Consider the following 16,602-nt stretch of genomic DNA (forward strand, 5'->3'; position numbering starts at 1 on the left):
ATTTCCACTCTAAAACTCCAGCACTTCACTCCCAGATAATCAAGGCATGAGCTGGGAGAACTTTGTGCACATTTTGCGGCGGTGGGGGGATGGAATAGCAGGCTGCTTGTCTTTTATTGACACATTTACAGGACAAAAGACGCTGACGGAAAGGTGCGTTGGGATTTAAGGTGGGCCGGACCTACAAGTTTTTTCGTAGGTTCTGGTAATTTTAGTGTTAAGGACTTTTAGGGTTCCATATTAGCAAAAACAGACAATTTTAATAACTTTTTTTGTAACAGTCGTATTAACATATGAAGCACAAGTGAAGGCAGCTAACATGCATTATAACTTAAGTGAAGTCATTATTGGCTTTAAAAGTGATGATTTTTAATGGAACATTTTGAAACATAATGACACCAATCTGCTGGAGCCAATCCCAGCCAACACAGGGCGCAAGACAGGAAACAAACCCCAGACAGGACGCCAGCCTACAGCAGGTCGTGCACACACACACACACAAACCACGCACACACTAGGGACAATTTAGAATCGCCAATGCACCTATCCTGCATATCTTGGGACTGTGGGAGGGAACTGGAGCACCTGGAGGAAATCCACGCAGTCACGTGGAGAACATGCAAACTCCACGCAGGGAGGACCTGGGAAGTGAACCCGGGTCTCTTAACTGTGAGGCAGAAGAGCTACCCATTGTGCCGCCCGGCCAGCTATCATTTATCTATTAATATGTCTCATTTTTTGAAAACTATCAACAGACTGCAATTGTACTGTGGAAAAGAAAGTCCTACACATTTACTGGCATATGTGTGATGATTTCTTCCTCCTTGACGATTCTACTGTTTTAAGAATTTACTTGGGCTACTTGCCAAATTAAAGTACTTTTTAAAGGGTAAAGTTTGGGTTATGGTCTGGACCAGACTGAAACCTTTGGATGTGTGGGGGAATGGGCCAAAAAGGGATGGGATTTTGTGGGGGGTTGCTGGGAGCAGGAGAAAACTATTGCAGGAGTCTGATTAAACAATCAGACCTCTTGCTGAGAGACTTTCACTGTGACAATATCCAGCAGTTGAAAAATGTATTTACTGGGTACAAATATCTGCCACATTTGCTACATACATTTGTATAGTTTTGACCAGAAAAGCAAGGATTAGGTATACGGTATGACAGTTTTCTCTCTGCCCTATATTAAAGGACTACTGCTGACAGCAATGCAAGATCCACTGCTGTATAATTTCTCATTGCTGCAATCTGCCGCTATTTCTGAATCAGTCTCTGTGAAATGTCTATTAATGTTTTCAGCACTTGATCTTGTGTCCACAGCTTCTGAGAGCTGCAGTAAGTGTAGCTTGCCCTTCCCAGTAACATTTGAGTATACCATGAGAAGTGTTTCAATATGATAAGTTTCTGCTCTGCTGGTCCCAGTAGAGTTCAGTCTGAAAATAATCCTGTGGATGCAGTGGTGCCTGTTTGAAACAGTGTTACAATATGCCATGCATGTCTGATGATGTGACTCAGTAAATTGTCTGTGCATGTGTGTGCAAAGTAACTCAACTGCAGTCCAAGCCCACTTTGATGCACAGCGATGTCTATATTATGCACTGACAACATTCACCGTAACATCTAATTTTCTCATTTCTATACGAAAACATGAGATTAAAAATAATTCTCAGCCACTACTACAAACTACATGAAATAAGTAATATTAAAAAGTAACATTAAAAAAGTCATTTTTGGGTGAAGTATTCCTTTAAAATGGCACAATGACAAATGCATGTAGGTAGCACGTGGCATTTTCCATCTTGGCCAGCTTTTATGGAGAAGTGCAATAATTTAATAGGCACATGCAAAAATGATGTAAAGATTCCCTTGTGCATTTAAGTATTACTAGATTTCCATTTTTAAAAAAACTTTCCATTTAGTACAGTTTAACCCCAAAGCATGCTTCCTAGCAGTGTGCATTTACCTTAGCTTTTGTTGGCCCACTTTTGTCCCTCCACCTGTTAGGCCTATGTTGATTCTCCCCAGTCTTTCCCATCTTCTGTCTTCAAGTGTTTTTTTTATCACATTTCAAAGTGAAATTTTGGAGAAAAAAATAATTTGAATAATCTTAATGCACAAGGTAGAGTGTCATATACTACCTACCTAATGTTAGAATGTTTATAGTAACAAAATATTGCTTTTTACTAGTACAAGTCCAACATACCTGGCAGAGCAATCTTTGTCACACTCACAGAAGACTGGACAAAGTAGGGCATCTATTTAAGGCAGCATTGACTTTACACACATCATTCCTCAACTGATCAAGCCAACAGTTTTTTTTTTTTTTTTCTCTCCCCTCATCACCCGCATCACTTCCTTCCTTGTGGGTTGAGATTCAGGCTCTGCCACTGATTGCTCTTTGCTGCGGATAAAGCAGCCATACTTCTATTTGAATAGTGCAGTGGAAGGAAGATATTGAGGACAGCAAATGATATTGGGGGTCAAGTTGGTGCAATGGTAGAGCTGCTTTCTCACAGTGAGAGAGTTTGGGGCTTGCATGTTTTCCACAGATGCTCTGGTTTTCTTCTACAGTCCACACTCATGCAGGTGGATTGGCATTGCCATAATGGAGCAACAGATAAAAGCTTCTCTGCCCTGAAGTGTGATATGCATTGCTTCCATATTCTAAGTGATTGGCTGATTACTGGATTTTTGGTATTTTGTCGATTAGTATTTACAGGGGCACAAAGTAATGCATATAAAGAAATATAGAAAGATTAATTTCCAATGCTGACCAAACTGGTGTAAATGCATCTGTTTGTGCCAATGTCTACGTATATATAGTATGTACAGTATTAATAAAATGGAAAGTTAGCTACTGCTATGCCACCTTCTACTTTTTGAGATTAAACATTTTTTTCTGATCATCATTACAAGGTACATGGGGTAAACAACTTTAAAAATATATTTATGCAAAGTATTCCTTTTTCTTACTCTTTTGGTACCCATAAGCCCTTATTTTAACAGATGAGGTATTTTTTAAAAATATTTAGAAATGCTTCACTTTAGAATTTTATTTAGCAAATTAGTTTGTACCATGGTTGTTAAACGGCTTTGTGTTGAAAAATCCCGAACTTACCCTTTAACCAGGAAAAACTATTTTATCAATAACTGAGAGGCAGTCCTGTTTGTCCAGTTATCCTAACTGCATATGGATTATTGAAAGAAGCTGGGATGTTTGTAATTAAGTGATGTAACTTGATTTACTCTATAATATATGTGTCATTGCCTTATCTGGTTCTGCAACCTTTTCTCCTCAATCCAAAAAACATACGTAGTATTCATGATTGGACTTTTGGCTAACGAGAACAGCAGATTTTAACTTGTGAACAAATGTTTTGTAGTCATATTTGCTTAGTTTTATGTTTTAGTTTTTTTAGTATGTAGTCCTGTAATTGCAATCTTTGTCTAGCAGTAGTCTGATCAATTTACACTGTCTAATATTCATGTAGCTTGTGTGTCCTTTCTAATTTGCCTCTTGCACACTCCACCTCCCTTCATTGCAACCGTGTCATTTTGCCATCCCTAAAAAGGAGTTGTCACACTGTCCTGTACCCTTGTGGTATTTTGCTGCCTCCTCCCCCTCATCTCAGTATCCAGCTGCTGGCTACTAGGGGTGATTGATGAGGAACAGATTCACTCAAGAGTTTTGGGTGGCAGAGCTGTAGTGCTTGACAGGATACCTCTTGATGGAATATACAGGCTTTATGTGGCCCTAGTGTGGAACAGCTGATCCCTTGTCTTGTTTTAGGGACTGACTATCTAAGAAAGCAGTGTTTCCCTTTTTCACACTGCTGAATCATCAATTGCTAATGGTTAAAAAATAGAAAAGCAACATTTGTTTTGGTATGTCAAGGTGAACCTCCTCTTTAAATTGCCAGTCAGTGTGCTGCTGATGGCCTCCCAGTCTTGCGCAGTAGTTGAAGTTTGTGTGAATTGCTAGCTTCATGTTCCCAAAAAAGTTTTTAATTTTGAAGAAACTATGTCTGTGTGTATGTATGTATTTCAAAGTAATGCATTCTAGTCCAGTATGGATATATATATCTACAGCGATTTTTCTCTTCTGTTTTATCTTATAAATATTTTAAATGTCACTTTTTTTGGACAGATTACATACTGTATACTGAAGCATCCACCTTTTATTATAATAACAAAAGTACTAGTCTCAATTTGGCGAGGATGACACTATCACAACAACATATGTGCACACACCAAAACTTTTTTTTTTTTCTGAAACCTTGAAAAATATAGAAAAATACTATGTACTAGTAGTTAATTAGGTGTCTTCATACTGTTAATATCACATAGGATGATTACTTCAACTGAATGTCACAGTGGTTTTGAAACACAAATTAGCTCAGTAGAGTGTCCACATTTCAAAAGGAAAAGGCTGTGTACTCTTCAGGAAAAGAAGTAATCACCTTTCCAGCTAAGAATGCAAATACTGTAGGTTGTTGCCAGAAATAAAGTCCTTATGGTAAATTTTAAGTGATGGTCACAAAGCCCTCCAAGTTTAACATAGTGTATGGGAAAACTTGATGCTGAATTGAAGTTGTAACTTTCACCTCAGTTTGGAACATTTAATTTGCATATAAATTTTTCGATTTTGGTGTGACATCTCCATCAATTTGTATCATTTCATATTCAAGGCTTTTATCATATCAGCAATCCTATCCCCAACTCTAAATGGCACAGAGATAGAATTAAGAAACATTGTCTTTTTGTTATATTTGTGTAATATTTCAAGCACCTTCACACTTACACAAATGTAGGGCAATTAAAATAAATATGAAAATGCATATCCTTACTAGCTTTGCTACCCATATAAGATGGGTTGAAATCTAAGTGATCAACTTAGACCTCTGTATGTGATTCGTAAAAGCAGTGTTAATGTTTGTGATGCGGCAAACTGTTGGATTGACAGACACATTGTAACCGGACAGAAACCCTTTTTATTAAGGTGGATTACTAATATAAATGTTATACAGTGGAAAAGTGGTTTATACTTCTCACTTTCAAATCAAGAGACCAAGTTTTTATATTAGCCTTGGTCTGTGTAGAGTTGTCTTGTTCTCATAGGGTCACATTACTCTCTTTCCTGCATATATCTCCATGATACATTTTCTAAATGTAATTATTCTGTTACATTCCAACTCCCTGAAATTGTGTCCTTGCAACTGGATCCTGGATAGTGCACCTTTCAGAACAATTACAAAGCAATTTATTTTTGTATAGCCCAAAATCACACAAGAAGTGCTGCAATGGGCACTAAATATCTCAAAGCTATATTGACGACCAACCCTCTAAGTAAAGTAAAACTAACTTGATTTAATTGAAGTTATTAATAATGAAACATTTGAGCTAATGGAAAGAATCCAGAGTACGTGGGGAAAATAGACTATCCCCACCTGTCTCTCCCGCAATACATTGGCCAAGATTCCTATCTTACCGTGTTGTGGGATACTTTTATTTTAGCGAAGGAATTGATTTAACAAACTTTTAGTGAGAAATGCAAGTTTTGCATGGTTCAAGTATTTGCCTGGATGACTCTACGTGGATTATGCAACATGAGTAACGTGAGACTTTTTCAATGATATTTTGACATTGTTTGCTGTTTCCAGTGCTGGACCCTATTCACTTCTATTGAAACATAAACTTTATTAGGTCTGTTTTCCATGAAAAGATGAGATTAAACATTTTGTTGTTAAACTCGTCATGAGGAGTGGTGGGTTTTCATTAAACATTAAGGATTAAGGATTTAATATCATTAAGGATATTAAACATTTTTCTAGGCCATCACTACTAAGTACATAGGGCAAGTAACATTTAAGAAATGTATCATTTTTGGGTGGAGTATTCCATATAAATCCTTGAAGATAGGATCTAATTTCACTAATACTTGAGGTAAAGTTTTTCCCCAACCTACACCTTATAATTTGCTTATTCCTTTTCAAGTTCCACTTGCTGATACCTCAGATGCTTTTATTTAACTGTATTTCAAGATATATGTACTGCCACTGATCCACTTCAAAAGGCAAGTTTGCTTCAGTAGGTATTTATAACTCTGCTGCTGTCCCAATTCCCTGGGGAGCTGCTTCTGTGACTGTAGTACAAGAGCATGGAAACTAGATACTTCAACAATTTTTTTCCTGCCACCCCAAATGCCCAGCATTTGAGTGACTGGACAGGTGTACCTTCACCCTGCCAATATTGTCACCCTGGAGTCTCCAGGGAAACTTGAGCAAGCAATTTCTTTGAATGGTGCTCATCAAAGTTATAATCTTGGATGAAACGATGCTTGTGTAGCCTTCTGTTTCACTTATACTGAGTTAAAGGGCACTGCTCTCTATTTTTGGTTATTGGTTCACATTTAATCATATAGATGTCATTTAGCTCTTTTTCTATCGATTAGTGCCTGTAGTGTATTAGAGGAATTTCTTGAAGTGTAAATCTCAAGTTTGCTCCTCCAGTTCCCTGTACTAACCCTAACTCATCCTGCTACTCTGAGCACTTACTTGTATCTCCAAGTGTGTAAGATAATTGAATGGTAATAGAGAATTTTGAGAATGAAATATTACCCAAATACATATGTAAATATACAGCTCACTTAATCCAGTTTAAGTTTAATCAAGACACCATGAACTTTATCTTGGGATTTCTATTACGTAGACGTAATGTTAATTGTGAGCTTTTATAACTGTAGTTGAGTTATTTTTATAACCAGTTTTTGACCCTCTTGTGATATAGGCCTACAGATTAATTTAATGAATGTCTGTTGATTATACTTTGACTAAATATCGCTAAGCAAGTCATGCAACTGGACAGTGTGCAGGTCAACTGAGCACTGGGGAATTGGTGTGTGGGTGATCTTCTTTTCATACACTGTATGTTACTCAATGTAAGTGTTCTCCTTCACTTATGTAATTTCATTTTTTCTCCACAGGGCTTCATAAAGGATGTACATGAGGACTCCGTTACAATTGTGTTTGAGAACAAGTAAGTGTCAAGCTGTAATTAAGGGTTTTTTTTTTTTTTTAAACCCATCCTCCCAAAGTTCATGCTGATGAAACTTAGGACTCAGTACCGGCCATAAAATGGGGTAAAAGTTAAATATAATAAATTACTTTCTTTTGAGCTTTCTCTACAAGTTTAGATGTTCAGACTTGGTGATAAATTATACCAAAAATCATTATCCATATGCAGTATACCTTAGGTGTACATTTATTTGCATTTATTCAAGCATTTTTATTTTCATCCACTGTGATAAATAGAAGATTGGTAAGTGGAGACCCATTTTGACCTCTTGCAATTCCTTTTTGAGACTCAAACTTGGGTTTATTGAAACATTAGGTTTATGAAATTATCTTAGGGAGTTAAAAAGGAAAAAAAAAGTAACCGGTAGCTGGATATTTAAGAGTTCTGCCATGAAAGTGTGAAGAGGTTTTTCTGTTTGGAATAGCAATTTTGTTTTGTATGCTCTCCTCTTAGCTGCAATGAAAAAAGTGTTAGGATGCATGATTATGACAAAATCAATTTACAATTATTACCTTAGATATTACTGAGATAGTTAATTTCAATTAACAGTTCAGTGAAACTGCATATATGGTATTGTGTTTACATACAGTATAGCAGAATGCAGTTTTTCAGGGAACCACTTAAAAAATTAATATGAAATGCTGGATTAGATAAAAAAATAAGTGTTTACTATTTTTTGTTTTTTTTATTTTACTGATACCCCAGCCATCACCACCACTCAAAATTTAAAAATATAAAAATGCTGGAAAATGTTAAACATAGAAGTGTGTTATAGTGTGCTGCTGTATTAAGAAAATAAAAGTCCGTGTGCAGATAATAACATTTTAAATGACAGTAGTATAATATTGGGAAGTTAATATAAACACAACCTGATGGTTCTGTTGTACGTGCGTGTGTGTGTGTGTGTATATATATGTATATGTATATGTATGTATATATATATATATGTGTGTGTGTGTGTGTGTGTGTATATGTGTGTGTGTGTATATATGTGTGTATGTGTATATATATGTGTGTGTATATGTGTGTATGTGTATATATATGTGTGTGTATATGTATATATATGTGTGTGTATATGTGTATATATATGTGTGTGTATATGTGTATATATGTATATGTATATACACACACACACATACACAGGAGGGCATTACTTTTCTTGCCCTGACTGTTGGTCTTTATTTATTTTTTATTAAAAAAAACCTTTTATTGTGTACAGTTTTAATCAGAACTTTTTCTTTTGGTAAATAAAACCAAACTGTGTGGCTGAGTTTCAAATTGCTGTCCTATGATGTGAGTGCCTGTGACTTTGCGGGTCCTTTCCAGACTCCCTCTTCACATATGGGTGTCTGTAGAACCCAACACCGTCGATAGTTATGCCTGAGCTGAGCTGACAAATGGGGACAAGTCTCACATGAAGCATGGGGATGGTGGAAAAAGTGCCAAGGTGCTTTTATTAAAAGAAACAAAAGTGTCCACTGTGCAGTGTTCTAAAAATAGTATATAAATAAATGCATAAAAATCAAGTGAAAAGTGGGGATAAAAATCCATAATCAGTTAAAAATTATAGGTTAAAATGCAGTCTCCACTCCTCTGTCTCGGGTCACCCATCATTTGGTAGCCGGCGGAGACTCTGCAGCCAGTCCTTTCTGCCGACTTATGTCTTGGCTTCCTCTAAACTGCGCAGCCAGACCGTCCAAGGTTGACTCTCCTTCCGGAGAGTCGCGCCACAGATGTCTAGGGAGGTCATTTGCCTTGCTCGCCCCACTCCACCCAAATATTCCGTGGGGCGAACTAGCCCCTAGAGCGCCACAGCCTAAGCTCCTTCGCGGGGCCTCAGCTCGTCCTGCCTTCTCCTTCCAGGTGGCCAAATTGTCCACCAAAAACTGCCTTTCATGTCCTTTAACCTCCTTCTCTTTCAATCTTTTTTCCTCCTGATCCCCCTGTGCCAGCCTGTACATATACGGTTCCGTGGGTGCAGCGCCTTAATCACGTGCCGCAGGAAGCCAGTGAAGCAATTAAGAATGATCTTGCCCCAATTACCTCATTAACTCCCCACAGTCGTGTAATCGCGCCCACGGGGACAGACACGGCTGTCTGGATTTAAAACTGGTCACGTTTTTGAAGCTGCAGACCCGCTATACCACACACTCACACTTGGAGAATGTGTCTGTGCATGATCATACCCTCATTTGCTCTTCAGAGAAGTCTGTAACTAGAAAAGCTCGATCTGTGATAATACGGGAGTATTAAATGGAATGCTGTAATATCCCTTTCCACGATTATTATATCTCTCTTGCTTTTTGCAAGCTATTTTAAAAAAACAAAACAAAAAAAAAACAACCAAAAGTGGCTACTTAAGGTATTAGGCAGTATTCTTAGACACGTTAATGTTTTATTCACTACTGCTCCTTTTGTTTTAAACATTTTCAAGTTTATTTTTCTTAAATGTTTAGTTGGGTGTGGGATGAGAGCCATTTACTTGCAAAATAAAAAAAAAAAAAAATGTCAGTTACATTTGGTTGATTAGTTGACTACATGTGAACACCGCTGGTGTATGGCCTTGATCACCACTTTTTTATTTTTTGTTTGTTTAGGATATAACAGTAGATGTGTTTTTAGAGGAGAGCAACCAACTGTTTCCTAGGGGATAGGGGCATATGTAAGGCAAATAGTCTCAGGGAACTGAACCTTTTCAGATGTGAGCAAAAAAGAAATCATGGAAATCTAATTTAGTTCTTCAGAGTTCTCAAAGGCATTAATAAAGTGCATTCAGTAGTATTCTTTAGATTAAATAAGGAATCATGTGCTCGAAAAAATTAATGTAGAGTGCACTTAAGACTAAGGACAGGAAGAACTTCTTCACATACAGAGTTTTCGGAATCTACAAAAATGGATTTGAAGTTTAATCCTTAATGAGTTTCTTAAAGTAGCTGGGTTAGTTAACTGAGGTATGTATTTAAAAATGACTCTTAACTTGATGAACCTTTGTATGTAGTGCTTTGTGACTTACTTCTTAAAAGTTCTTACTCTGACACCTGTCAAAATGTACCTGTTAACTACTAAAGTATTTTTAATTTCGTTATAAAATTTCGAAAAATATGTACCCCTATAGATTCTCTACAGTGCTAAAAACATTCTGTTTGCTGGTCTGTATTGGACACGTCTTTCAGTTTAGGAATGATCTTGTTTGCTGTTCACAGTGTACAGTTCTGCTAAGCTGCCCTTTTGTAGCTTTGTAATAAGGACTGCTTCAGATGTGCTCTAATTACATAATTACTTTATGAAACTTTATTTCTTTACTTTTTTTTTTAAAGAGAGATTTCCCCACTATTTATAGAGAGAGTACTAGCTGAGAGAGACAAATTCTTAGTTTTTACCCAGTGCTGCAAATATAATATAGAAGCTGTGTTTATAAGCAGGTTTTCTTAATGTGATCATGTATCAATTTATTCCTGTTTTTGTGGTTGTGATTGACACTAATGTATTTCTCAATAATTTTTGTTTAATAACTTCAAGGAGCATTGAGGATTGATCAGTTATTTTGATTACATTATTCCAATTCAGTGTACAAATTTTAGGCAGTTAATAAAAAAAAAAAATAGTAAAATAATAGTAAAATGCATGTAACAAGTGCCCATCCAGTATATTTCCATTAAGCTGCTGTCAAGATGCATCTACATTTGCCTACAAAAGCACTTTTATTGACCCCATAGTTACTGTGAACATATGGACCAGAAGTCTCCAGATGAAACACTAATATTAGATTAGCCACTTCAAAGCATTGACCTCAACAAACTATGTGCGATCATAATTGTTGATCTGTGTCATCCACCAAAGCATTTTTTGCAGCGTATTTGTGGTAGTCACTTGTAACCTTGTTTGCTGAATTTTGTCCAGAATATTTACTGTGTGAGCAGCTTAAATGAACATTTATTTCCTCAGTGGTTGCTTTGTGAGGCCAGTGTGGATGGTATAGCCTTCAACATAAGTGTATTAACACTGATCCTAGTTGTGAGCTAAAAGTTAGCAAAAACTTAATTAAAATCTCAATAAATCAATTGTACCCACAGTACTGCCCGTACTCAATTGGTGGACATACTACTATGGTGTTTGGATGTGCAGAATACTGCATAGTGTGTTGTTCAGTAGTTGTCTTTAATTCCTAAAGAGTAAGGACAATAAAGGTCTTCCTGGAGGCATCTGTATTGTTTTTCTGAATATTTTACTAGAACTTGGTCAACTCGGGTGTGACTATTTCCAGCTCTGACTTCCAAGGTACATAGATCATAGCATTAGTGTTGGGGTTATATGGTTATAGCCACAGTGATAGAACAAAAGCATCAGGGGGAAAAAAATGTACTTTTTTGTTTGAGAGAGGCGAGTACTGCTATTGAGTCTGTATGGGATAAGCCTTTGTCAATTTATACTTTGTCTGCCAGAAATTTTACTGTTCTGATATGTAATTCTATTTTTATCTTGGGGAGGCTTGTTGGAGCCATTGTTAGCACTGCTGTCTAATAGCACAGGTCCCATATTTGGCCATATAGTTGGTCTATGCTTCCCAAGCTATCAAAGAGAAGCACTGGAATCGTTGGGCAGAAGCGTCCTTTTCATCCTGTTGGCCATACGGAATGTATGTAAAGACATTTAAAAGACAATTGCACTATTATAATCCACTGCAACCAAGCTATATTTCTCCATCCTCATTCGACTTCAGTGCATTTCACAAAGTTCCTGGACATTTCAACCATTTTGCCGAACTCCAGATGAAATAAGTACAGCTTTTTCCTTTTAAAATAGTGCGTTATAAAAAAGTGCTACAGTAGCAATCTTTGTGGAAACAGTTTAATAAATGAAGGGACTGACCTATAGTACTGAAGAATGTTGGCTCTGATTTGAACAACGCAGAATAAAAGTGATCTGCAGGTCACCTTTTGACAACCGTAATGTCATCACTGGTTGTCCTTACTCACCCTGTCAGTTTGTTAATCTGACCAAAGTTGTGATAAAACAGTTTTAGGTGGAAAAAGGTGAAGGAAGAGACGGTCCTAGGATGTTTTCTCTTGTATTAGTATTTTAACACCCAGTATCCTCCATAACCAGTTTGTTCCTTTTGAACTGGATTTGAGAAACTTGGGTCATGATTAATCAACATGACATATTAAGGTGCAGAGACTATAAAGGTTTCTTTTAAGTTTTCTGTGGAACCTGGCAGTGCCCTTGAATTATTTCATGTACATGCCCTGGCAGCTCTTTATTAAGAAGTAGAAAGGGAGTGAGAAAGCACCCTGCCACTTGCAACTAAGAATTCCACTATACTACTTGTGATTGTGAATTAATATTGTTATGTTTAGCTGATAAGAAGATGAAAACCTCTTAGGAAATTAAAAAAAAAAAAAGCACACTATTCATATATAATCTCCATCTGCTTCCCAAATAACACTGTCCTTTATAGAGAAAATAAGATTGAAGTGAAGGTTCTTGTCAAAAAAAAAAGTTCCAGAAGACCCTGGTTATTCCAGTTTTCCTTCTAATGTAATCAGTTGAAATGCAATGAGTGACCTAAAATAGTGAAATGGTAATCTGTAAACTGCCAGAGGTGTACATTTTAAAGTTTAGCTTGGGAAAAACTGAAAACGGGAAATTTTAGAATATTATAAATGTGCTTTCTTCTGGGAACAACGAATCGGTTACAACTACAGATGTTCTGCAGCAATTAAAGTTAAGCCTTGCAAGTTAAAGCTAACAATTTGAACAGGTGTTCCAACTTCTGTTGATTACTAAAAACCCTGTCTGTCTTAAAGCAGAGTTGGAACCGACTGTGTTATTATAACCTTTGAAGTACTAATTGGTCAATATTATACTGTAGAAAGTTGTAAATTCCACAGATAATGGCACAGAAAACTGTGTTAAACAAATGAAATGAGACAGAGTATTACCTTTAGACATGTCGGCCTTTCATTTAGAGAAATTGCAGAAACAAAATCTAATTGCCGGTGAGTACGGTGTCCTACACAATCCAAAGGCAATTGGAAACTGGAAGAAATTCTAATAGGAAGAGATCTGGCAGACCCAAAGTCACAACCCAATCAGAATGGTCACCAGCTTACATGATCACAATCCACGCACAGTACCACAGTTCTCTGTGAAGAGAAGGCTTTGTGCTACAGGTTTGACAGAGTGAGTGGCACTAAGAAAGCCACTCCTTAAAGGACAAAATAGGGCCTTGAAATATCTGCTGTGGGCTAATGCAGACTGGAAAAAAGTATTATGGACCAGTGAATCAAAATTTGAAATCTTTGGTTCATCATGCAGGTAGTTTGTACACAGTCGAGTTGGTAAAAGGATGGTTCCTCAGGGTGTGACTCAAACAGTCAAGCATGGAGGAGGAAGTGTGGTGGTCTGGGGTTCTTTTGGTGGGGGGTAGAGTTAGTGACTTGCAGAGAGTGAATCAAAAGGGTTTCCATATTTTAGCTGTTATGTCTGCAAAAGGTGGCTACTTTAATGAATCAAAAAAGTGAATGAAATAGGAATAAAGTTTTGTACACTTTGTTTCCTTGACTTATTTTATTTGTTCCGTGCCTTGATTTTATGAAACATTAAGACATTAAACTGCGTGCAGTTCCATAAAAACTGACAATAGTGATGTATTTTAAAACATTTGACCTGCAGTGTAATGACAGTTTTTTTTTTTTTTTTTAATCTATAATTTCTACCACTGATAGAGCAATATTGCTTGTTTGCTGAAACCCACATCCGCACTATTAACAGCAAGTGACACTGATTTTTGTCCCCCATGACTACATACTGTAGGTTTTCCACTTGCATCTCTAAAGACGTGGGTAAGCTTTATTGCCATTTGCAGACTGGCCCTGTGTTAATGTGTTTGTGGTCTGTGATTGAATGTTACCTTGGAAGGAGGGTTCTTGTCTGCCATGAAATACTTCTTGGAAAGGCTTCTTTTCCAATAACCCTGAATTAGATTAGGCAAGTTTCAATATGTTGGGATTCAATTAACCAGCCACATCACAAGGTTCTTAACAAAAACTAACAAGATTGCAATTCTTTGTTAAATATAAACATTTAACAGTACAATGTTATAAAGAACCACACATGGCAGGTACGTGAAGTACAGTACTGATAGACTGTAGAAGTATACCTGACTGATTTTAAATAGTGTTTAGCAACGCTATGCTGATAATGCACAGCCACAGAACAAAACTATAAAAAGCCACAGAGTAATAGAAGAACTGAGTAGTGTTTTCTGATCTGAAAGGCCAAGTTAAATTTGCACTATGAGGTAGTCCAAATGCACTTACTTGGACTAGAAGAGACTCTAAAAAATTTTGTAGACACAGCAATTGAAAAGGTAGAGAAATTACAACTTCAGTGTTAATTTGAAAATTGAGTTGTTAGGAGCCTCATAAAAATATCCAGGAAGAGTATCCAGAGAGTAGGAGCCCCACAGCTGAATGAACATTTGTCAACAGTTGTAAAACTGAGATATTGGACCGGAAGAATACATTTAGGATATATCTAATTAGCAATAAGGATTGCCTGTCTGTTTACCCTATAGAGATAATCTGAGTATTTTACTTGCAGACAGAATTATGGAATTTAGTTTTATAATGCTGGTATCTCTGCTGATAGTTAAAAAATGATATAGCAAGAGAAAGAAGTCTTTTCTTGATACTTTGCTGGGTGCAAGTTGAATCCCTTTTTGGGGGGGGGTGTTATACTACACTTTTACACTGTCATTTAATGTCACTTTGTAAAAGTAATGCGGAGTATTTAATGAATTATTTGAATCAAGTCTTAAATATTCTTTTTTTTTTCCCCCAGTTGAAAATACAAATTCATTTTCATTTGAACAAACCATGTTTAGATAGAGAGAGAGTTTGTTAAATATGTTGCTTATATAAATCCTAAAAGTTACTTTTCATTACTCTTCCCTGCATGTTCCAGAGTAGCATGAATGTGTCACTGGGGCCTAGTCATAGCGAGGTCTTATGGCAGGATTCTGCTAATTTTTAAGCCTGTTTAAAATTGTGATTGGGAGTACACAGTTTAAAGTTGAGGTTTAAAGCAACTACAGCTCTGTATTTCTCTTGTGCCATGAGATTGTTATCCACTTGATCATTTTAACTAGTTTTTTTTTATTTTTATTTTAGTTTCATTTTATGTTGAATTGCTTCTTCCTATCATACATTTTCAGTTGGGGAGCTGTGTCGTACTACTAGCTGGAAATTGGTCAGGAACTAATGATTTGTTCATATGTTCGTCATCCACAGTTCATATGTTTAGTAATAAAAATGTACATCTCATTTATATTGATTTGTTTTTGCAAGTAACATAATAGTCACTTAAAAGACATCTGCGTCTGGTTATTCTTGGAAGAGCTGTGTAGTAATGCACGATGTCAAATGTAGCACTGCAGCTAACTATTTTGATAATCAAATAATCTGACTATTTTTGTCAGTCAATTGATTTGTTGGATTGTAAATATTTGAAATTTTACACAAAGTTCATGAAAGAGAAATTTGTGTCGTTCCTGTTTTTGTCTAAAAAGAATTCAGAGGTATTGAGTGGTGAAAATGGACAGAGAACATTCTGAAACTGAAGCTGAGCAGACAAAGTTGAACATGATGACAAAGAAGAACTTTTGCCGAAGAAAGGAGCCATGTCTGTTGTCTGGAGATACTTTGGTTTTAAAATGGTCGGATGTGGTCCAAACAACTATTTACTGCAAATGCTGTAGAGCTAAAGTTGTTGCGACAGCACAAGAAATTTGCTGCACCACCTTAGCCGCACACATGCTTTGGAGTACCATGAATGTAGTGCTGGGAGGTATACCGGTTCATACCGTAAACCGTTTATTTTTGTTATAATATGGATTTTTCTTGTACTGCAACACCAGTTTAAATAGCCTAAACAACTTTTGGAACGTGGCGCAGCGAGAAACTGTTTAATGGGGACCTTTTTCACTGATACACTGCTAAACACATGCAACAGAGTACATGCGTTAGTGGAGGTATTGAACGGTGAAAATGGACAGAGAACATTCAGAAACTGAAGCTGTAGCAGATGATAAAAGTTGAATGTGATGACTCAGAAGAACCTTTGCTGAGTAAATGGGCTATGTCTATTGTTTGGAGATACTTTGGTTTTAAAAGGTCAGATGTGGACCAAACAACTATTTACTGCAAAGGCTGTCGAGCTAAAGTTGTTCCCAGAAGAGGCAACATGAGTAATTTGCTGCATCTTCTTAGCCGCAAACATGCTTTGGAGTACCAGATTGGGACCCTTTATGTCTTCAGTGTGGGGCGGGGTGGTATGAAAAAGAAAGAGGACACTTGAGTCACATGTCACTTGTCAGAAAAAGCAAGCGGTGGATCAAGATAAGCAACGCCGTTACAATCCATATAGCTAATGTGTCAGTGGACAAAGATTGTTAACATTAACAGAAGCGTAGTTGGTTTACAAAAATATTCACTATTTATTCCTTTTCTAAGACATGTTCAGTGC

The 16,602-nt window shown here is 36.8% G+C and overlaps 1 protein-coding gene across 3 annotated transcripts in view; it reads left to right on the forward strand.

The window, feature by feature from the left end:
- The window catches only part of fxr2 (fragile X mental retardation, autosomal homolog 2), a 110,986-nt gene that overhangs the window by 22,475 nt on the left and 71,909 nt on the right, over positions 1-16,602 (forward strand). For all 3 annotated transcript variants that reach the window (XM_039746938.1, XM_039746940.1, XM_039746939.1), the window contains exon 2: positions 6,983-7,035. In XM_039746938.1, coding sequence (XP_039602872.1) covers positions 6,983-7,035 — 53 coding nt within the window. The remainder of the gene's footprint in view (positions 1-6,982; positions 7,036-16,602) is intronic.

The sequence above is a fragment of the Polypterus senegalus genome, chromosome 3 (genome assembly GCF_016835505.1).
Source record: "Polypterus senegalus isolate Bchr_013 chromosome 3, ASM1683550v1, whole genome shotgun sequence".
NCBI classification, from domain to species: domain Eukaryota; kingdom Metazoa; phylum Chordata; class Cladistia; order Polypteriformes; family Polypteridae; genus Polypterus; species Polypterus senegalus.